The sequence below is a fragment of the Schistocerca gregaria genome, chromosome 1 (assembly GCF_023897955.1).
Source record: "Schistocerca gregaria isolate iqSchGreg1 chromosome 1, iqSchGreg1.2, whole genome shotgun sequence".
Lineage (NCBI taxonomy): Eukaryota > Metazoa > Arthropoda > Insecta > Orthoptera > Acrididae > Schistocerca > Schistocerca gregaria.
In genome coordinates, this window is record NC_064920.1 from 605,450,157 (window position 1) to 605,475,148 (window position 24,992).

The following is a 24,992-nucleotide window of genomic DNA, read 5'->3' on the forward strand; positions in this document are numbered from 1 at the left end:
ATCTTTGGTAGTCCTCGTCGCTGTCATGTTTTGTTTGTCGTTTTTTCTTTTACTGCGGTTGTTCGCACTAGCAGTGTTGTGCTGTCAGTACTTCTTAGCAGTTTGTGTAATACTGTCAAAATGAAACATAGATATGCACTCTCAATAAAGTTATCATACACAACGTACCTAATCTTGACTGTTGTGGCCAAATGCTGTCAAAACTGATATCTAACGGACATTAAAGTACGATAAGATGTGTTGGAATGACACACGAAATTATGTACATATGTTTAACTATAGACAGCTCTAACGCTCTCAAACACTGAAGAATAACTCAAAGTAATATCGTGTCTGCTAAAAGCAAGCAGTCATAAGAGTTCACAAGTAAAAAATGAAAAATGTCACTGTATAAATATCTGACTGCTTGCATTACGCATTTCTACATTATCCCACTCTTATATTCTTTAGTGTTAATAAGGTAATCAGAAACAAACCAAGACATCGACTTTGCCTTGTTTATGCACAACATTGACTTTAGACAATGGAGATATTGGACAGCATCCTTGGCGACACTACCAATTAATATTTCCCAATGGAATATCTTACACTACTTGAGGTGACGGAAATTTGCGCTCACTGCAGTTAACAAATATCAGATTTTTTGATATAGTGCAGATGAAAGCTCATGCAATAAGAAAGACAGTGTGGATACCATTTTTATTGTTCTTTCTTATTGATGATTTTTCAACTCGCATATTCAATGAACATATTTCCAATTCTTTTCATAATGGTACCGGAAAAACTGTATTTCGTACTAACTACTGATTTTCTCCCTTGTTATGATTGGCATATCTGTGTACGAACAGCTTTGATGTTGGAACATGCGTCAGATCGTGGGCGGAACTTAGGATATGGATTGGTGTGGAGGTTGGGTGATTGGGTGGGACTTGTGCACCGTTCGGGGCTGTCGCTAACGTTACCTATGCAGAATCATTCACTTCGTTGTTTTGGTGAAGTCCCGTCTGAAGTCAGCGAATGTGATGACTTCGAACATGATACACTTTCTGAATTAAATGATTACTTAAAAAGCAAAACACGAAAATTAAAAAGGCTAAGATTATAATAAAAATGATTATTCCAACGAATCTAGAAGCGATTTTTGGGTTGGAAAGAAACAGCAAGAGAGCCAGGTTAAAGCTCCAGGAATCAGATTTCCTGCAATAGGAAGGGATCAGACTAAACCAGTAACATTAAGAGAAAAAGACAAGCATCAAAGGAGTAAGGAATAAAATTCAGTAAATCAGAAGAATGGTAATTATTACAAGAATGAGGAGCAACAGCTTACCGCTGAAAAGTATGAATAGGGGATAGAAGTATATGCAGTCTACGAAAGCGATGGAATCGACTAAAGCTGATGATGAAGATGACATTTTAGTTGGGCAAGATTAATGAGTTAAGTGTAAGCTCAGAGAATGAATGGAATAGTTCAACGTTACACAAAGAACACCTTTCTTCAATCAGGGACTAATCAATTATTAGCTATAAAAATAGAATACAGAACAAAAATTGTATATGATTTGTGAGGGAGGACTGCTTAAGCGGTTAAGAATGCCGCTCCACTACTATTTTTTTTATTATTTTTTAAGTACGTTAGACTGAATGACAACCGGAGATAGCCATGTCTCTTTGATCTAATAAATAGCCGTCGACGTTCTTTAAATATGACTACTAGAGTTTAAGTTATAAGTTAGCAGACGTATTGCACAGATAGTAATAGAACGCTTTGTATAACGTATTCTTTTACGGAAAAAGATAATTATGATTTGTAAACAGATTTAAGCCTTAATACCAGTATTTACAGTTGATTCTCATTTACATTAAAGCGAAAAATCCTGAAGTTACGACATTTTTTGAACCATATTTTAACGCCTTGCTTGCGTATTGAAAAGAAATACGAAATCTTCAAAAATCTGTTGTTTCTATTACCTGAAAAGCTCATAGGGAGTCTCAAACGTTGGAAAATCCCTTAGAAATCACAGCATGTTTTGTTAACTACACAGTAGTCGACGTAGGTTAGAAGTTCTCTGACAACAGTGGTATCAGCTGCGGAAGCAATAAAATGAAAGATGTGTGATTGAAAAGAGACACACTCGTCCAAGCACAAAAACGGGCGAAGTGTAGAGGAGCTGAACCGTAAGCAAAGAGTAGTAACTCCACTGTGCCCTGTGCCCTTCGCACTACACGACTGCTCCAAACCTGGGCCCAGAGTCAGCCATTCATGCGCATTCGTGATTCGCTTACATAGGAAATCCAGTACACTGTCGTAAAGAGGAAGAAGCACACTGGGAACAGCACCAGAGACACCTGGTCGACCATCCCACGCTGTGAGCCGCAGTATAGCACCACATATTCCGCCACTGCACGGAATTTGAGCCGCCCTCGTAGTTCAGAGTGCTCGCTGGACAGCACGTGATTCTCCTGAAATGACAGAGCGTTGTGTAAGACTATGTTTCACCTCAATTCTGAAATCGTGTCATGAAATAAAAATTAACAGACTCTAGAAAACTGGATTCTAGCTAAATTCCGAGCTGTTTGAGAGATTCATCGGCTTTTAATCCTCGTCAGGTCACTTATAATGTAAAATCTGTCGGCAGTTTGTGAAACATCTGCTAGGAAAGAGAAATAGGTCTAGCAGTCGGTGGGTATCACAGATGACCGAATTTCACAATGATTCTATAGCGAGGTGGCCTGACTTGCACTCGGTTCTTAGGCAAATGCTGGACTGGCTTGTAGTTTACAATGAGATGCAGAACGATAAACGAAACTTTGACACAAGACTTTGGCGCACGATGTACCCCACGTATTTGGTGTAGATGTCAATTCAAAGGTGTTTTAGAATAGTATGTGCAGCTACACTACTGTGGCCATTTGTAATATCCAAAGTAGCTCGCATTCGAAGCAGTGTGATACTACTATAGAAGGTGGAAGTCATTCAGTAAGAAACTTACAGGTTTTCACGACATTTCTTGCTGAGGGGTGACGCCAGGGATTCAGACAGCTCTCACAACGACTGACGTTCATTTGTGATAGTATTCGGCGAATTTATCGTTCAGGGAAGTACTTCGAAGTCTTGAACCTTGTTGTTCCAACCGTTTGTGGACATCTGAACTTGTGTGACAAGATACAAGGCCTTACTGGAAGGTTTCATCGCCCAAGCGGAAACAACGACCATTCACAAATGATCGTGAACTCTGTGGACGTATTCGCAACCTAATTTGTCAGTATTGCTTACCAAGGATGAATGGTTCTCAGGAATGCTGCGAAATCATTCCACAGGTCATCACATATGTATGTGGCCAGAACGCTGTCCCGAGTGCTATAGACATTTTCATTTCATTTATTATCATCCTTTGTATCACTTACTTGATATAGGAATTGTCATAATACTGTCCAGAACATGCACAGCAGACTATTACAAATTTCTATCAAACACATAAAACTAACATTATACAATATGTTGGAAATTAAAACATTGAATTAATGGGTTATTCTTTTACATGCCCTTTTAATGTGTACCATACGTGATAAATTCATGTATATTTAGTGCATTTTGGAAAACACATTACTCATAATTTAGGGTTAAAATAGTATAAACGAGACATAGAACTGACAATGAGACATAGAACTGACTATGAGAACAACATGATATTGACAATACAACGATAAATTGGTGATTTAAGGACTCAAAATACTCCTCTATGCTATAAAACATTTATTTATCAGATACTCTTTTAATTCTGACTTCAATTTTTCTTAATCTTCTGTTTCCCTGATGCAGATCGGCAGAGTATTATAAAGCTTTATTCCATAGTGGCTCACATGTTTTTCAGTTTTTTTTGTTCTTACTGCATGCAGATTCTTACAGGTACGTGTATTGTAGTCACGAAGTTCTGAATTTACACGTAAAACCAGTCAAGTGTGTTCTTGAATGTAGTATGTTTTTTAATATGTACAAAGATGGTACTGTAAGTATGTTTAGCTGCATGAGCAAGAGCTTGCAGTGTGTTTGTGGAGGGCTGTGTGTAATAATTCTAATGGCACTTTTCTGTAATTTAAAAACCTCTCTCAAGTAACATTTAGTTGCACCCCAGAATGTTATTCCATAGGATATAATAGAATCGAAATAAACCATATACACTAAGCTTGTACACTCTGGACTGCAAACTCTAGAAATTATTCTCAGTGCAAAACATGCTGAATTGAACTTTCCAGCTCTAGTGCTGATCAATGTAAATACCTAAAAAGTTTGTAGACCAGACTTTCTCTATTTCATGGTCACTTAATGATATATATTTTGATCATCCTTCCCATTTACTTTACTGTACTGTATGTAATTTGTTTTTTTAAATTGAGTGTCAACTTATGAGCGTAAAACCACTGTTGCACACTCTTCAGAACTTTTTCAGCTGTAGTGAATAAGAATTTGCTGTCATCACTTATACTTATGCTTGTATGATCTGCAAATAACATAATTTTTGATGATCTTTTGGGCCTTTCAATGTCATTCATATAGATTAAGAATAATGAGGGGCCAAGAACACTACCCTGAGGGACAACTACTGCCACTTTCTTAGCAGCAGATACCCACCTTATTCTTTGCTTATTCTTTATTCTGAGATGAGGAGAGTTCCACAACCTGCCTTCTATCTTGGAGGTAGGATTCAAACCATTTCCTCCCAATTCCTCTGATGCCTATTGCTTCCAGTTTGTCAAGGAGAATTGTTTGATCTACTGCGTCGAAGGCCTTGGAAAGGTCTAGGTTGATTCCTATCACACATTTGTTAGAGTCTAAATTTCCAATAATTTCTTCCATATAGTCCTGTTTAGCTGTTTCTGTGCTGTGACCTGTACGAAAACCATGTTGATTACAATTTAGAAGATTGAAAGTGTCATGGTAGCTTATGAGTCTAATTTTCATCACTTTTTCAAAACATTTTGATAAAAATGGAAGGGGGGATATTGGTCTATAGTTTTCTATCTTTCAGTTGTAGACTGCTGGCCACAGTAGTCGTCAGGAAAAGAAGTTATTTTCATGTATCACACGTAATACCACAGATCAGATTGACTTCCAAACCCTTTCCTGCACGAGGATATCATCCATCATTCTATCCATTTGTGAAAATTTTGAATTATTTAATATACACTGTTTAAAACCCCCTCTGTTCCATTTGGCCTACTGCAAAATTCCGATTGAAAACGGTCTGCTGCAGCCACTTGGTATTGTTTCAGATACTGGAGCATCAAGGCTCCTAGAAAATATGTCCAGAAAACAGAGCAACAAACATGGGATTTTCTTGCAATGGCATTGGCGTCGTTATCTCTGAGGTTGGGAAAAGCGGTCACTATGTAAGACTTTTGAAAAATGCATATAGTTACTACATATTATTTTCTCTTTCTCTTAAAAATATTTGATGTGATGCATTATAATATTTAGATTCAAAATGTGGAAGCTGAACATTCAATTTCCCATATGGTGGCCACCTGACCCAACCTTCCTCTACTTGTTCAACTACCTTTCTTGCTCAGACTCAACCATAACAGACACAGCCCAGATGACAGCTGAACAGGGCCGCAAGTGTTTTACAGCAAACAGTTTCAGTCTTAATCTCTCAAAGATTCATGTTATATAATTTCAAACAAGCAATAATGACTGTTAGTACCTGAAATAGGCATTGGTGGCCATACCCTGAAGAATGAAGCACAGTGTGTAAAACTGCGTGGTGTCCGGCCGGTTGACAAGTTGTAATGGAGTCAACACATTGATAAAACAGTCAAGGAGCTCCGTTCAGCGTGTCTTGTGCTCAGTGTGGCACCTATCTTGCATTGACCCAAGGCGAGAATGTTGGCTTTCTTTGGATAAGAAGCGAGCAGTCAGAATGTTGTGTACATCTTGTAGAAGCTTAAGGAGCTTGGAATTCTTAAACTGACTTCTGAATACATTTATTTCTTAATGGTTTTTGTTATTGATAGGAAAGATCAGTTTCAACTGAACTGTGATATACAGCATCACAACACAAGGCACAAACACATTTTTCATGTGGACTTTGCCTCCAATGGAGTTATGTACGGTGGTGATAAGATATTCAACAGTTCTAAAATAAAGCTAGAGACTGAGAATCCCTACGAATATGAAAGAAAATTAAAAAGATGCTTCATAAGAAACTTTTTCCACTAATTATCTGAATATCTAGTTGCAGTTCTGTTAGCTAAGTGGGTAAGGGTGTTTCTTATAAAGCTGTGTCACAAGTAAGTATTATATAGGTCTCAGTATGTATGTAGGTAAAAAAATATTTTCTTTGAAAAGTACATGGTAATCAAGTAAATATACTGTGCTGGCAAACAAACAGTAGTTATATAGTAAAAATGCTGTGTCGGCAGCTTTTTCCAAAGTAGTAACTTGTTCAGTAATGAAGTCGATTACATTCATATACCATAAGCGTGAAATGCATTAACGACAGTTTATTGTGAATATACACTACTGGTCATTAAAATTGCTACACCACGAAGACGACGTGCTACAGACGCGAAATTTAACCGACAGGCAGAAGATGATGTGATATGCAAACGATTAGCTTTTCAGAGCATTCACACAAGGTTGGCGCCGGTGGCGACACATACAGCGTGCTGACATGAGGAAAGTTTCCAACCGATTTCTCATACACAAACAGCAGTTGACCGGCGTTGCCTGGTGAAACGTTGTTGTGATGCCTTGTGTAAGGAGAAGAAATGCGTACCATCACGTTTCCGGCTTTGATAAAGGTCGGATAGTAGCCTATCGCGATTGCGGTTTATCGTATCGCGACAGTGCTGCTCGCGTTGGTCGAGATCCAATGACTGTTAGCAGAATACGGAATCTGTGGGTTCAGTAGGGCAATACGGAACGCCGTGCTGGATCCCAACGGTCTCGTAGCACTAGCAGTCGAGGTGACAGGCATCTTATCTGCGTGGCTGTAACGGTTCATGCAGCCACCTCTCGATCCCTGAGTCAACAGATGGGGACCTTTGCAAAAAAACAACAACCATCTGCACGAACAGTTCAACGACGTTTGCAGCAGCATGGACTATCAACTCGAAGACCATGGCTGCGGTTACCCTTGACGATGCTTCACAGACAGGAGCGCCTGCGATGGTGTACTCAAAGATGAACCTGGGTGCACGAATGGCAAAATTCATTTTTTCGGATGAATCCAGGTTCTGTTTACAGCATCATGATGGTCGCATCCGTGTTAGGCGACATCGGGGTGAGCGCACATTGGAAGCGTGTATTCGTCATCGCCATACTGGCGTATCACCTGGCGTGTTGGTATGGGGTGCCAATGGTTACACGTCTCAGTCGCCTCTTGTTCGCATTGACGTCACTTTGAACAGTGGACGTTACATTTCAGACGTGTTACGAGCCGTGGCTCTACACTTCTATGATCCCTGCGAAGCCCTACATTTCAGCAGGTTAATGTACGATCACAAGTTGCAGGTCCTGTATGGGCCTTTCTGGATACAGAAAATGTTCGACTGCTGCCCTGGCCAGCACTTCTCCAGATCTGTCACCAACTGAAAACGTCTGGTCAATGGTGACCGAGCAACTGGCTCGTCGTAATACGCCAGTCACTACTCTAGATGAACTGTGGTATCGTGTTGAAGCTGCATGGGGAGCTGTACCTGTACACGCCATCCAAGCTCTGTTTGACTTAATGCCCAGGCGTATCAAGGACGTTATTAGGGCCAGAGGTGGTTGTTCTCGGAACTGATTTCTCAGGATCTATGCACCCAAATTGCGTGAAAATGTAATGACATGTCAGTTCTAGTATAATATATTTGTCCAATGAATACCCGTTTATCATCTGCAATTCTTCTTGGTGTAGCAGTTTTAATGGCCAGTAGTGTACTATGTAGACTAAGCTATTATAATGTTGACCAATAAAATTATTATGCTTGTTGTACTGTGTCACTATATAAAATACTTTTAAATATTAGCTTAAAACCAACATTTTGACAATTTTACAACGCTTTTTCTGAGGGCAAGACTGTATTTGGTGGAGTCAAGGTGACTGTATTTAATGCATGCGATCGGTGTCCATACGTCATTTTTTAAAATTTTATTGGCCCTAAAATATAATATGCTAGTCTTGACGAAAGGAGGAGCATAGGAAATAAGCTATACGAGGGCTAGCCGATTTGTTAACAATTGGCGACAGTGTGCAAATCAGCGCTTAGCTTCTAGTGGGCACATTTTGTTTCTGGTGTGCGCGCAAGTGCTTTGACAGTTTCCTTATAGCGGTTTGTTTAGACCCTTCTGTTCCACGTCAGCCCCTGGGACACGGGCGTTCGCGGGCGCTGACGGTCTCGCCCGGCGAACATGCGATAGGGGTAGGGTGCCCGCAAGGGACCGTTTCACAGCGCATGCGCGCTACTCCGCTAAGTTCCACTTAGTTACGTCTTTTGCTTCGTAGTGGCCGTGTGACGGAAATGGGTTCTAGAAGCAGCTAGTTGCAATTTTCGCCAAGTCTGGAAGAACGGTTTTTGTTTGTTGAGAAAGACGAGTTGCTTCAGTGTCATGTGTGTCACAAAGTTCTCAATACGACGAAGAAGTATAATAATTAGCTGGACAGTAATACAAAAAAGCAACTAATTGTCACACTGAAGGGCGAAGTTCAGCGACAGGTAAATCTGACGCAGAAAAATAAATGTAACAAATGAGTACATACTACTTTTACGCAATCTGTATAAGTATTGAGTTTCTTTATTACATACGTATTATGCAACTACTGTAGATTGCTGACGTCGACGAAGATTCAACTGATGCAGCGCTTTGAGCTAACTACAAAGTTGCACACATCATTGCAACAACCGAAACACCGTTTTCAAAGGGTCCCTTTTGGTGAAATCACACCTGCTCGCCGTCGTCGAATACTTAGCGCCAGCAGACATTATGAAATTTGTAGGAGTTTGTCCGTCCAAGCAAATGGTATCTGCTTGCGATATGGGCACGGTTTTGGAAAATCAACTGAAGTAGAAGTGCCATACTTTTATTGCTTTTTCGTTAGCCCTTGACGAAACCACAGAAGTTGCTCAACTCGCAATTTTTTGTGAGTGGCGTTAATTTGGAACTACAGGTCATGACATATTTGACACTGTCTGTGAGTCTGTAGAAGACATGTGCTTGCCATGGGACAAGCTCTGTTCCGTGGCAACAGAATGTGCACTGCAAATGGTTGGGAGCCAGCAAGATATTTTCGCTCTTGATGCCATCTATGGGACATGTTGAATGAATTAACGAATCAAATGTCAGAGTACATTCATCTCATTAGGCTGTTACACTATGGCTTTCCAAGCAGATAATTTTTATGAATTTTTGCGTTCTCTAAAATCAGTAGTTTCTATGTGCAGTCAGTCTGAGTTCAGCTTTTACCGTATAGTGATATTTTGTTGTCTGTCTCTGTAATGCTTTTCAGTATTTAATGTCTCAAATTAAAAGAAACGTTTTTAATTAGAAAGCTAAAATTATCCATGCGTGGTTAATGTGATTAATTTTCTATTATCATTTAAAGTATGTAGGCCTATTATAGTATGTAACTGCTTTGGCGGTCAAGTGAGCATTATTATTGTTTGAGAAAATCAGGTAAAATCAAAATACAAATGCATTGCAAGTATAATAATTATTGAAAGTACTAAAATGCTAAACGTTACAAGACGATTCACTACCAGTCACATTACATTTTGCACTGTAACAGTGCTTCATAAGCTTATGATGTTGCTACACGAAATGTGGCTATAAAATAATGATACTGTTGCTGTAAAACATAAATTGTTTCTAGAACATAGATATTTAGTTGCTGCCCACCTAAATATATTCCCCTCCTCTACCCGCACAACGCTCCATGCGAATTATCCATTGATGCAAACAGTACTGGAAGTTTTCTTCTGTGAGTTCCTTGACGACATGTGCCGCTTTTTCTTTAACTGCTTCAGTCTGGAACCGCGCGATCGCTACGGTCGTAGGTTCGAATCCTGCCCCGGGCAAGGATGTGTGTGATGTCCTTAGGTAAGTTAGGTCTAAGTAGTTCTAAGTCTAGGGAACTGACGACCTCGGATGTTAAGTCCTATAGTGCTCAGACCCATTTGAACCATTCGTAATCACATGGAGTTTGTTCTTGGCCCACTGCACTTTGTAAATAAGTGATACAACTAAAAAAGTGACGACTTAAGTTTTTTTGCATGTGGGAATTCTAGAAACACAGACTAAAGTCCATGATTCTGACCTTAGTGGATGTATCAAAATTTTCAATTACATGTCAGTCTGCCATGTATGGATACTTCAGCGAATGTTGAGCAGAAACGAATGTAAGATCATGTGTGCTCCAAGAAGGCGTTATAGGATCTCTGTATAGACAAACGATTTATCGTAAAATGTCAAGAGCACCCCCAGATTTTCCACTGACGCAGCTGTTGTTGTATGCATGAAAGTATCGTTGGACGGTCGTAACGAGATGCAATGCAATGTAATAAACTGCTCCTCTCTTTAAATGTAAGTGTATGATAATGCCTATATCAAAAATATAGAACTCAGTAATAGCTGATTAAAGGATTAACGGTGCAAATATTGTGAGTATTTAAGGGTGTTTCAGAAACTATATGAAATGCAAGCTAAACCTAAATTCATTAAAAGGTAAGGTGGATAGAAGCCTCAGATTTGTTGAAAGGGTTTTGGGAGAAAGTAACGCAACTGTAAAGCAAATCACACACAAGACGCTACTGCACCCAGTTATAGAGTATATTTCCAGCGATGGAAGTCCTTATCAAGTAGGCATGATTGCAGACATGGAAAGAATTCAGAGACATGCAGCTAGGATCGCAACGAATCGGTGAAGCCCATATAAAAGTGTAATGGATATGTTTGGGGAACTTAAATAGGATTCTCTTGAAGAAAGGTGACGTATTTCTTACGACACCCTGTTGGAAAAATGTAGAGAGCTTTTATTCGAGGAAATAAGTGCGATTATTTTGCTACCGTCATCTTATACGTAGCGTAACGATCATGATAATACAAAATTTAAGGGGGCGTACGCGTACAGAGGCATACAGACAACCATTCTGCCGGCCGGAGTGGCCGTGCGGTTCTCGGCGCTACAGTCTGGAACCCCGAGACCCCTACGGTCGCAGTTTCAAATCCTGCCTCGGGCGTGGATGTGTGTGATGTCCTTAGGTTAGTTAGGTTTAAGTAGTTCTAAGTTCTAGGGGACTGACGACCTCAGAAGTTAAGTCCCATAGTGCTCAGAGCCATTTCAACCATTTTTGAACAACCATTCTACGCGAATGGAACAGGACTGAAAATACCTGGCCGGCAGGTGTGGCCGTGCGGTTCTAGGCGCTTCAGTGCGGAACCGCGTGACTGCTCCGGTCGCAGGTTCGAATCCTGCCTCAGGCATCGATGTGTATGATGTCCTTAGGTTAGCTAGGTTTAAGTAGTTCTAAGTTCTAGGGCAATGATGATATTAAATGTTAAGTCCCATAGTGCTCAGAGCCATTTGATTTTTTAAAAAATACCTGATATTGGTGTGAAACAGACTGCACAGTGGCTTATGGAATAGAAATAATAATATTAATCTCACTCCCATCTACGTAGATAGGCGAAGGAAGTATCAGTTTGACGGTGTTCGATATAGCCAAGAGTGTGGTGCTTAAGTGACTGCCACTAGGGTGTGTGAAAGCAGTAACTTCTCCTTTCAGCGACTGAACGTGTAATTAAACGAGGTCCGGGCCACACCCAGCTCTGTGGTGTAATGGCTGAGGAAATTACCCCAGCCATCATTTATGATCCATAAATCATATGGGTTGAGTAATGGACGCTTAATTACAGAGAGCCGTCAGCGTCGTTGTACTAAACTAATTCTGAACCCGTGTGAATGAGTTTCGCAGCTGAGTGGACGAAAATAGATTGCGTGAAAGTTGGCTGGAGTCCGAGTATCCAGCAGGAACCAGGCAACGTATTCCAGGCTTCTAAAAAGAGTTGCTAGGAAAACACTTACTTAGATATACTTCACCGCACTTGACGCTTTCAACACTGTCTGTTTTTTGTCAGCGGGACGGGGTTTGGGATACTAACTAGTAACACTTACACAAAGATTCTGTCAGATCATTAGACAGCATGATAGGTTGTAAGGGTGTGCTAGAGCGGCACCCTAAACCAGAGAATCGACTCTCAGTAGTAGTTCACTTATCGCGTCAACTATATAGGCGAACTTCAGTTCTGCCAGTACTACTGTCATACTTTCCAAATTCCACGTAAATGCTCCAGCGTACGTTACTTGACAACTAGTCTTGTGTGAAACGATATCGGGAAAATAAGCTTACCCGTCAACTAGCAGCTGTTTCGAGAAGGAATCACTACCCAAAATAGCCACACGGAGTGGCCACGCGGTTTGAGGCACCATGTCATGGAATGCGCAGCCTCTCCCGCCGGAGGGTCGAGTCCACCCTCGGGCATAGGTGTGTGTGTTGTTTTTAGCATAAGTTAGTTTAAGTAGTGCGTAAGTCTAGAAACCGATGACCTCAGCAGTTTGGTCCCTTAGGAATTCACATGCATTTGAGCTGTCCACCATATTTTTTTACTGTATCCGGGAGTTTCAACTTGACAACAGAGAGCAAAATTCAATCAGGAGTTATTCTACTGACAGAAAAGCAAAGCAAAACAGATAATTCTTATTAATGAAACACATAGGGTATTGTGCGTTATCTGTGCCCCTAAGAATGAATTCATCTGAGTTTGAAACAGTTGGGTGTGTTGTAGTTTCAGGACGCTCAACTACGGGGTATTAACACCCTTACTTCGAGCTCAGTATCCAACAAACCTTGCACAGCTCGTAGGCCCAGGTAACACACGTTCTGAAAATGTTTTACAATATGAAGAACTTAAGCAGCTCTGAAGAGTTCAGTTCATTGAAAACTCTGATGTTTTGTAAACTAAAAACCTATTCTTGGCCATAGTTAATCTTGTAACTTCTCTGTTCTAAAATTTGTTTGAATGAAAACGTTAACACTTATCAGTGAACCAATATGGCTGTGATTTTCTCTCTCGCAACCGTCTCCATGAAGCTGGGCTACGATCCCGCACACCGTTAGGCCGTCTTCCGCTCACGCCCCAACATCGTGCAGCCCGCCTCCAGTGGTGTCGCGACAGGCGTGAATGGAGGGACGAATGGAGACGTGTCGTCTTCAGCGATGAGAGTCGCTTCTGCCTTGGTGCCAATGATGGTCGTATGCGTGTTTGGCGCCGTGCAGGTGAGCGCCACAATCAGGACTGCATACGACCGAGGCACACAGGGCCAACACCCGGCATCATGGTGTGGGGAGCGATCTCCTACACTGGCCGTACACCTCTGGTGATCGTCGAGGGGACACTGAATAGTGCACGGTACATCCAAACCGTCATCGAACCCATCGTTCTACCATTCCTAGACCGGCAAGGGAACTTGCTGTTCCAACAGGACAATGCACGTCCGCATGTATCCCGTGCCACCCAACGTGCTCTAGAAGGTGTAAGTCAACTACCCTGGCCAGCAAGATCTCCGGATCTGTCGCCCATTGAGCATGTTTGGGACTGGATGAAGCGTCGTCTCACGCGGACTGCACGTCCAGCACGAACGCTGGTCCAACTGAGGGGCCAGGTGGAAATGGCATGGCAAGCCGTTCCACAGGACTACATCCAGTATCTCTACGATCGTCTCCATGGGAGAATAGCAGCCTGCATTGCTGCGAAAGGTAGATATACACTGTACTAGTGCCGACATTGTGCATGCTCTGTTGCCTGTGTCTATGTGCCTGTGGTTCTGTCAGTGTGATCATGTGATGTATCTGACCCCAGGAATGTGTCAATAAAGTTTCCCCTTCCTGGGACAATGAATTCACGGTGTTCTTATTTCAATTTCAATATCTGGTACACTGCGTTATATTCCACAATTTCTTTCTTGTGAAGTCATGCATATGCTTTTCGACTGGTACCATTAACTTCCATTGCCTGTTTCTGCCGAAAGTTAATCTTTTCCGATCTACATGTCTTCCACATCTATGTTCCATGAGAACCCATACTTGTTCTAATCTTCGTCTACGATTGAAATACTTCGCCATTGCTGTCCCTTACACACTCAAATCAACTAGAATCTATGTATATTATTTACCTATACTCCAAGTGGCTCTTGTCTTATTTAAAAGTTATCTGTCTCTACTTAAATAACTCCCTTCTAGTCTATTGAGTACCGTTATGTCACTCATATGCCTGCTTCGTCTGTGTTCGCCTGCAGTATTCAAATGGACAAATACTTGATCTGTCACACAACTAGAGGCTGGGCGTTGCTCTGGTTAGTATAGCTACACTACTACAACTGAAAATGAATAAATGTATCCGAAATTGTTAGTACTTATACAAGGAAAAAGCGGTTTTGTTTGTATTTAAATGGTGTGTTAAGAACAGATCGTCATTTGTTCCTTCAAGTATGTAAAAATATTTTTGAATGCACTCGCTGTCCCACCCATAATTACGACTAGAATTTTACACAGTTTCTTATTCTCGCTTATTCCGCGAAGGACCTCTTTGTTTTGTACCGTTCACTCAAACATCTAACATTCCATGTTTCGATTAATGCAGCGCGTCCCAGTAGGAATGGTGAATTTACAGGGGCTTGACTGGAACCATCATTCGAAGCAAAAAAGTCTAGCAAATACGGGTTCTAAAGTGCATACCTTAGCAACTATGAACACTTCTTCGTCTTCGGTACTGTGAAATAAATTTCTTCTACTGCATGCTCTTCTGCTTTCCATATTTTTAGAGGTGGTGGCGTAGATCAAAACAAGAAAAAAGTCCAGCAAACATGAGTTCTAAAGTGCATATCTTTAGGGCTTTGAACGCTTGTTCGTCGTTGCTATTGCGAAACACATTTCTTCTATGGAGCAAGTGCTCATGACTCTTAAGGTATGCATTATACAGCTCTTGTTTACTAGAGAATTTTTTCTCATTTTAGTCCATACTACTTCATCTGAAAATATGGAAAGAAGAGAGTCTGCAGTAGAAGACATTTGTTTCACAGTATGAAAGACGAAGTAGTGCTCAAGACTCTTATGGTATGATTTTAGAGTTCATGTTCGTTAGACTTTTTGCCTTCGAATGATCGCCCCTGTCATATCCCTGAATACTGACCATTCTTTCTGGGACAAACTATAGAGTGATAGCCTGATGAATTGCCTTCCTGAGTGTTTCAGCTTCAGATCGGTTCTCGCCTGGCGGCTGCAACCGGTGGCCGGGGAAATGGGGGAGAGGGGAGAAGGGGGGCGGGGCAGACAGTGAACCTTCCTTCCAGGTACCTTTGCAAGAAATAAAATCATTACGAGATTATATTGTAGGACTACAAGTCTTGAGACATGTAAGATAGTTTTCTTTGTTCGGTATTCTAATGCCTATGATCATTGTCGATTACTCTATCTTTAGCGATAGTTTTCCACAGCATGGATGGGATTACCTAGATTCTTGACCTACTCTTGGTCTTGTTTTGATAATGTTGTGGCGAATCCTGTTTGTGACCGGGCACATGTTATTTTCATCTGAAAATAACCGGGATATGACGAGGGTCGTAATCACAGATGTCCATCATCAGAAGTATGTGAAATTATCAGTCTGTTGATGAGCTGTAAGCAGACGTGCCTATCTTGTTATAATCTTCTTAGCTTTACGTCCCCACTACGACCAAGATCCTTTATAATACGTCTACAATTTCTACTCTTTGTTCATACAATGTTCCCTTTGACTGTGCCGTCCAGGACCAAGTTAATTATTTTTGGTTTCTGTAACACATCCCCCAAAGATCAGCCCCTTTTTACTGGAAAGGATTGTCCATCGTCTTTGATGGTAACCCAATTTTTCTAGTGCTTGTTCTTTCCTTCCTCATCGCTCTACCTAATCCCTAGTGTTCCTCGATTTTATGATATTTGAAACACATCCAACTTCTTCTTCGGACTTCCGACGGTCTACGTTTCACTTCTTTACAACGTTGTATTTTGGACACTTTTAGGAGCTTCTACCTCATTTCCATGTCAGTATTTGATAATACAATGGTTTTTTTTTGTTGAAGAAAGTCAGATGATATTTCTCTCCATTCCTATACTGAGCATAAAGACAGTTGTCTGCTATGTGCGGGTGATGTACGTACTTTACAATATTGCTCGCTGCTCCTTGACAGCTACTACGGACGTTTTTAGGCATACTCGTATTTTGGAAAGCTATGTGTTCATGCTGAGGGATACAAATTAAACACATACATACACACACACACACACACACACACACACACACACACACACACAAACACACACACATACAAAGACAGATTTCTAGGGCAATCAAAAGAAGGGAATGTTGCAAATTTCTTCTGTTTGTAATATGTAGTTACATTATTATTATTATTATTATTATTATTATTGTCATTAGTATCAATATTTTATTATTGCATTGGACATCTGTCATCAGTTAAAAAGGCTTAACGTTGAGGGACCCGACTCCACCAAGTAAGTATATACCACCCTCGAGGATAAAGTCCTTTCGGAAGACTTAGACTACGATTCTTTGGTAACATGAGAGAAGATGTGATTATCCTAAGTGTGCGGAACTGGAAAATTAAATGCCGTCACAGAACTGCCTGACAAAGTAGTGTGAAGTCAGCATGTAAGAGCTTTTATTGCTTGTTAACAGAGATATAGAGGGACGTGAACTTAAACAGCTTCTCATCATATTCTTCCACTTATGGGTGCTGGTCCCATGAAATTGTAGAGAGCCCCTGTGAAAAATGTGGGTAGGTATTAAAATATAAAGTGCTGACTTAAATTTTCCAGTTACCAGAGAAGTGCGCTCAAATAGCGTAATAGGTAATGCATTGCTTGCGAGAGACAGAATCTGGGTTCGAGTCCCGATCTGGCACACAGTTCCAGTTCTCTACAAATACTCATCACAGCGTATATTCCGCTAAAGAGCAAAACGTGCCATCTTAGTATTGCTCCGTGACCGTTTGACGATGACGGAAGATTATAATTAAAAGTTCATTCTTGATCGCAAATCAAGACCATGCTTTAAATTATAATATTACTAAAAGATCGCTGATTATGGTTAAAAAAATTTGATAACAGAAGAGTCCTACTTGTGCTACAGTATGTGTAATATCTACAAATTATCATTTAAATCAAACATTTTAAACCTCTGACTAAATACCCCACAAAAAGCTGTCAGCTTGTCTTTTACGCTAGCTTATTGCGTATTTGTCAAACTAAATTATGGAACGTGACGCTCTGATACTAGGGTCACCTGTTTTATATAACTGCATATATTTTGGTATTTTGTTATTTATTACCCTTTTTCCAACAGTTTCCCTACATGTACATGTACGAAAGGTATGTTCCACGCATCTCCTTCTCTCTCTCTGTCCATTTTGTCCTCCCTCCTATCCGTTCATCTTCTCCTCAACTCTCTGCCCAGCTCATACTCTGCCCTTTCTGCCCATCTCACTGAGCGATGTGGTGCAATGGTTCGAACACTGGGCTTGCATTTTGCAGCACTACTGTTGAAATCCACCTTCTGAAATAAAGATTTAGGATTTAATGTAATCGCACCAATTGCTGGGACGGTTCCTTGAAAGGGCATGGGCGATTTCCTCCCCCGTCCTTGTTGAAACATTTCATGCCTGTGTTCCGTCTCTAATGACCTCGATGTCGTTGGACGTTAAACCATAACCTTCCTTCTTTCCTACGCCCATCTCCTCTTCTCACTCTCTCTGCCCATTTTCTCTAAGTTTTCTCTGGATTTCTCTCTCCCTACTCTTCTTCTACCTCCTCTTCCCTCCAGTCTCTGTCTATCTACTCCTCCCCCTATTTCTATGTCCATCTCCTCACCTCTCCCTGTCCCTCCCCTCCTTCCTCCTCTCTCGGTCCCTCATTCCCTCTTCTCTGAGTCCATCCCCTCCTAGCCTTTCTCTGTCCATCCCTTCCTGCCTCCTTCTCTCCACATTTGTCTCCTTTTGCCTCACCGCCTCTTTGCTCATTCCCTCCTCTACTGATATCAGTCTAGCTCCAGGCATAGCACGTAGCTCCTGAAAAAGAAATAGATAACACAGGCTGTCACAACTCCCACAATGCACCTATTGTGCAGGGCAGCCTATATAATTATTTTGTTTCTGACGAGTAGGCTGTGCTGCAGATCAAGTCAATAGGGCAACTGATACTGCTTCAGCTCAACAAGCCTGTTGTACAGAGCAGTCTATACGGAGGGACTGAGAAACACCTTTTTGCCCATATCGCCACTTCTATTGGAACTGAGAGGTTATAAATCCCTCAATGATGATACCTGGTAAGTGTGCTGTTTGTTTGCAAAATTTAGTTAAAATCGATCCAGGGCAAAGGGTAGATCCTGGACATAGATACTTAAATGCAATGTGCTTGTACACGTGATCGAAGGAATGTCCCAAGAGACATCTTCCTGCATTATAAGCCGGAATGTTAGGTACAGAAACATGCCTTGGACCACAGTGTAATGCCCACACAGCAAAAATCGCCAGGGATATAAATACTGACCGGGCAAGTCTACACTGTGTTATTCATTGGTTACTGCCATGCGTAATATGTCTTCATTTAGCATCAGAAACTTACCCTGAGAACTGTTCTAGATGGGAGGACGATGTCCTTAGAGGCATCGACGTCGAGATGCTGTGGCGCCACCTTGCTGGTACCGCCAAAGAGCCGAAGGTTATCGATGCGCGAACTGCCGACTCCTCCGGGACGACCGCCACCACCACCACCGCCGCCACCACCGCCACCTTCCCCTCCTCCCGGATCGACAGTTCCTCCGCCCCCTCCCGCAGCTGCGCCTGCTGTTCCTGCAGCGCCGCCTCCGCCGCCCCCTCCTGGGCCAGCTGCAGTGCCAGCCTCCTTAGCGCCAGCCAGCTTGCCGATCCCTCGGCGCAGCAGTGGAGGAAGCTGCGACATGTGCCGGATGGGGGCGACCGGAGACACGTGATTGTGGTTGCTGGCGGCCGGCGACGGTGCTGGAGCCTGCAGCTGGTTGCGACTGGGCATCGCCGAGCTGTTTTGCTGGCCCTGCCAACACAGAACTTGCTTCTGCCCAAAGTTCTCCTTTTGATGATTCGCATCACACGGTATTCAGTAGAGCACAATGTACGTGAGGAAGAGTCTGCAAGACAGCTTGTCGTACTGGTGGTCAGAGTGACCTGAAGAACCTGAAAGACTGGTGCTCTGGATTTCTTGACCTCCAGAGACTGTACAGTACATCGCTGTCATCAATATGACTTAATAACCTATCAAAATTTCTATATAGATGAACACTGTATCAGATTGGTGGAACTTACCAACATATAGAAAACATTTTCAATGGTACCATACAAGATCTTATGCTGTAGCTGATTTAGCGCCTGAAAGGAATTAAATCTGATCTCTCAGTAAATGGAGTTATAATGGATAAAGTGACGGCTGGTTTGTTAAGTATGCATATAGCTTAGGATCATAAAACAAACTGAACTTTGCTACAACTATGAATGGAAAAATGTGCATCTAGTGATCTAAGTTTGTGTGATCATAGCAGTAATTAGGTTATTTCTCTTTAGAGAAACAATTTGAAGCTCCTGGCGCTAGTGGATGTGGTTTCTAAACCTGATATTAATGCTGCGGAGAGATGTGTGCTCAAAATCTCTGTGAGCGTTGAGGCAATCATCCTACCAACACACAGGTTAAAGATACCCGTTTGATAAAACACTGTGTCCTGCTGTTTGACAAAATTTTCATAACTGCGAGGTACACATTCTCGTCCGAAAGGAATTGTCGACCCTCCCAGGCCATTTCTAAGGGACGGAATGTGTGATAATCGCGTTGGGAGAGATGAGAAGTAAATGATGGATGCTCGAGTGTCTCTCACACCTCCGTAATGGATGAGGTTGGCCTCCCAGATCGACCGGCAGCTTGTTTCGAACCGCGACCAGCACTAAACTTGGCGCACCTGTCCACAACGGTTGTTTTCGACAGACATAGTGCTCCTTAAACGTTCTTCGATCTCCAAAGGATGGTTCAAATGGTTCAAATGACTCTGAGCACTATGGGACTTAACATCTGAGGTCATCAGTACCCTAGAACTTAGAACTACTTAAACCTAACTAACCTAAGGACATCACACATCCATGCCCGAGGCAGGATTCGAACCTGCTACCGTAGCGGTCGCGCGGTTCCAGACTGAAGCGCCTAGAAACGTTCGGTCACACCGGCCGGCTTCCAAACGATGTCTGCCGGGATTCGCCCTTTGGGAGCCAAGGAAAGAATAACAGCGCCTTGGTCCGGTAAGGACACGTTTGGCACGTCGGAAATATCTGAATACCACATTAATCTCTTGTCTAAATGTCGCTGCTTATATAGCCGCATCGGAGTCGCGCTACTTTGCATATACACTTTGCAGCTACACCCTGAGACAGAAACTTTTTGAACATTCCTTATAATGTAATTCTTCTTTTTCCTGGCCTTATTCCGTATTTCACGCAGTTGGCATGTTTATCTGCAGCTGGCACTGCTAGTTGTAGAGGGTGGTCAGATGCCCATGCTGTCCTACCTCCAAATTCAAAGTTCTTCATGAACTCATTTCGCAATATCAACGAAGTATAAATTATTACAACATAGACATGGAAACACGATATGCTCTAGTACATAAAACAGAAAGGAGTGGTAACCATCCCCTTCCTTCCCAATTAGAAAAATAGCGGTGTCTGCGCTGTGAAATTTATGAGAAATAAGTGAAATGCTTTGCGTTTATCCTACCAAGCTGCAAGCCAAATTTATTCAACATGTCAACTGCAAACAGTTAAGATGTCTATGAAACACATACAGGAAATCTACGATACCTCTTAACGTGACCCTTCTGCAGTAGCGAAGTTTCTACCATACTTCTGAATGAGAGCTGTCTGCACTAGTGATTCAAAATCTGCAGAGTACTTACGGACAAACCTTCCGCCACAGCATACTCACGTGTCCTTTGCAACCAACATGCACTGTCTGATAAAAAAGTAAAGCTTCCAAAAAACAAGGTCAGGTGTCAATGTAACTTCGTATGCATACACACCTTCTGCAGGCATGTAAGCGATTAGAGTGGCAATTCTCTTCGACAAGTAGAACAACCAATAGAGCGCATTAATGCTGTTCATGTTTAGTGTTGTTACCACGGCTGGTAGGGTGCTTAAGAGATGTGAACGGCTACGATTTCGAGTGTTCGCTGTGGAGGACGAGGAGAAGCCACGTACACGTGTGAGACAGCAATATCAGTACCTGACGGGGTTTCAAAGGGTCCGTTTGGCTGACTGATCGAATTGCACAGTACCAGATTTATGGGATATTCAGATGTAACATTGCCCGGGAACACGAAGGAAAGCATACTCATTATGAAGGTTCCAACCGGCGAAGTCTGACCATCACAAGAGAGAGCTGTCGTAGTTTACACAAGCATATCGTACCCACTTTACATCTGTGCTTGCCGTCCGAGAATCTGTAATAGCTTTCCTGCAACATTCTGCGTCATCCTGCACCACTGATCGTAGACTAGCAGCAGGCGGACTACGGAATTATCGTTCCATGCATCGGCTACTGTTAACAACAGAAAAAAGCTGCTTTTGTAGTTGTGCCGTGACCGAGAAGCACGTATTGCTGATGAATGACATCGCATTGTGTTCCGAGACGTATCGCGTTTCTGTATGGTAGTACGTAGTACAATCAGCCTAGGCCAATATGGTGGCGACTTTGAGAGAGGTCCCACTCTTCCAGTGTTTTGTGGAGACACAGCGGTGTTACTCCTAGCTTCATGGTTTGGGTGTGACTGCAGGTCACGGCTGGTTGTGACTCAAGAATCTCAGACAGCACAACGGTATGTCACGGGCATTATGTGTTACATATCATGTGACATTATTTGTGTTTACATTTTCCACAAGGACGATCATAGTCCATACAAGGCAAGTGTTTCTGTGAACTGTTTGCGTGAAACTGAGGTACTCTCGTGGCCAACAAGATGCCCAGATCTGTCGCCGATAGAACACATGTTGTATGATCTCGGATGTCAACCATGTTTGAGTGCCAGTGTCCAGGATATTGATATCAAGAAGCACATATAGCAGTTGTAGGCTATCTTGCATCAACACACGCTTCCCAATAGAGTTAGCGAGTGCAACCAGGTCAGAGGATGCAACGTCATACTGACAGGTGGGCTAATACAGCCAAGTTCTTCGTGAGTTTGTAAGGTGGTCAAGTCATTTTGGTTTATGTTATCGATGTGCTCGTCAGAGAGAGAGCAAGTTACGTTACCTTTAAACAATCTTTCATCTTGTCGTGGCACAATCTTTGCCTCTACGCAGACTCATACATCCTTATTTGAAGTGCGGTAGGTGATGGACATGTTCTGCAGTGCTGTGTTGGCGTGTGATTGTATCTCTCAGATGAAGAGAGATTAGCTTTAAAGGACAGCAAGGATGAATAAGATATACACTGAAGAGCCAAAGAAACTGGTAGAACTGCCTAATATAGTGTAGGGCCTCCGCGAGCACGAAGAAGTGCCGCAACATGGCGTGATATGAATTCGACTAATGTCTGAAGTAGTGCCAGAGTGAACTGACACCCTCAATACTGCTGGGCTGTCCATAAATCCGTAAGGGTACGAGGGTGATAGATATCTCTTCTGAACAGCTCGTGTCTGGGGAGTCTGTTGGCCAGCGGAAGTGTTTAAACTCAGAAGAGTGTTTCTGGAGCTAATCTGTAGCAATTCTGGACGTGTGGGGTGTCGCAGTGTCCTGCTGGAATTCTTCAAGTCCGCCAGAATGCACAATGGACATGAGTAGACGCAGGTGATCAGACAGGATACGTGTCATTTGTCAGAGTCGTATCTAGACGTATCAGGGGTCCTATATCACTCCAACTGCACACACCTCACACCATTAGAGAGCCTCCAGCAGTTTGAACAGTCCCCTGCTGACATGCACGGCCCATGGATTCATGAGTTTGTTTCCATACCCGTACACGTCCATCCACTCCACACAATTTGAAACGAGACTCGCCCGACCAGGCAACATGCTTCCACTTATCAACAGTCCAATGTCGATGCTGTCGAGCCCAGGCGATGCGTAAAACTTTGTGTCGTGCAGTCATCAAGGGTACACTAGTGTGCTTTCGGCTCCAAAAGCCCATTTCGAAGTTGTTTCGTTGAACAGTTCTCACGCTGACACTTGTTGATGGTCCAACACTGAAATCTGCTGCAATTTGCGGAAGAGTTGCACTTCTGTCACGTTGAACGATTCTCTTTAGTTATCGTTGGTCCTGTTCTTGCAGGATATTTTTCCAGCCGCGGCGATATCGGAGATTTTTTTTTTTTTGCCGGATTCCTGAAATTTACGGTACACTCCTGAAATGGTCGTGCGGGAAAATCCACACTTCATCGCCACCTCGGATATGCTGTGTTCCATCGCTCGTACGCCGACGATAAAGCCACGTTCAAACTCACTTAAATGTTGATAACCTGTCACTATAGTAGTATCAACCGATATAAAAACTGCGCCAGACTCTTGTTGTCTTGTGCAGGCGTTGCCTACTGCAGCACAGTATTATACCTGTTTACTTACCTCTGTATTTGAATACGCATGCCTATACCAGTTTTATATATTAGAAAGCGAAGATCACATACATTTTGAGTACTATTATTATTTTTGAAGCGAAGACGTTTGAGGTAAGACTGCAGCACTGAGCATCTAGTTTGTAAAATTGATTATCGGGGGGTAGTTAACTTTGTTCATTTGTTCAGAGCTGAGAGAAATACCACCTCACTTCCGTGAGTCATGCACTAACATATTAATTGATTGAGCTGTTTGATTTTTATGGGAATTCTCTGTTAACATTGTGTCCATTTTAAATCATTGTTCATTTGTTAAACATAGTATTGCTTAGACCATTGTTATGCCTGAAGTTCACGCGAAGTTTTAGTTTGTATTTTTGAATACAAACTTCATTCTAAAATCGTTGTCTTCGAACATAATTTTATAGGAATAATTACTCTCCCCAGCCCACCGTTTGTCATTACGCATTACCATAAGTAGAATGCAACAACTGGAAATTTTATTTAGAAACAGAAATCTAGCTTAGCATCTGCCTGCTTCCTGTTTTACTGTTGTGCTTTCGAGAAATCTGCAACAATGTTGTCAAGACGCGATGTAAGTGAAAATATTGATTAGGGCCAGATAATTGTTTTTCAATAGTGGCCATTAACATTGCTACACCACGAAGATGACATGCTACAGATGCGAAATTTAACCAACAGGAAGAAGATGCTGTGATATGCGAACGATTAGCTTTTCAGAGCATTCACACAAGATTGACGCCGGTGGCGACATCTACAACGTGCTGACATGAGGAAAGTTTCCAACCGATTTCTCATACACAAACAGCAGTTGACCGGCGTCGCCGGGTGAAACGTTGTTATGATGCCTCGTGTAAGGAGGAGAAATGCGTACCACCACGTTTCCGACTTTGATAAAGGTCGGATTGTAGCCTATCGCGATTACGGTTTATCGTATCGCGACATTGCTGCTCGCGTTGATCCATGGACTATCAGCTCGGAGACCATGGCTCGGTTACTCTTGACGCTGTATCACAGACAGTAGCACCTGCGATGGTGTACTCAACGACGGACCTGGGTGCACGTCATTTTTTCGGATGAATCCAGGTTATGTTTACATCATCATGATGGTCGCACTGTGTTTTGCGACATCGCGGTGAACGCACATTGGAGGCCTGTATCGTCATCGCCATACTGGCGTGTCACCCGTCGTGAATGTATGGGGTACCATTGGTTACAGGTCTCGGTCACCTCTTGTTCGCATTGACGGCACTTTGAACAG

At 42.3% G+C, this 24,992-nt stretch overlaps 1 protein-coding gene across 1 annotated transcript in view; it reads right to left on the minus strand.

Annotated features, from left to right (window-relative positions):
- Positions 1–2,250: 2,250 nt before the first annotated feature.
- LOC126363888 (glycine receptor subunit alpha-3-like) overlaps positions 2,251–24,992 on the minus strand; it is a 163,068-nt gene continuing 140,326 nt past the window's right edge. Inside the window, exons 8-9 of the mRNA XM_050008005.1 lie at positions 18,718–19,164; positions 2,251–2,460 (exon numbers count right to left, since the gene is read on the minus strand). Of these exons, the coding sequence (XP_049863962.1) occupies positions 2,251–2,460; positions 18,718–19,164 (657 nt within the window). The remainder of the gene's footprint in view (positions 2,461–18,717; positions 19,165–24,992) is intronic.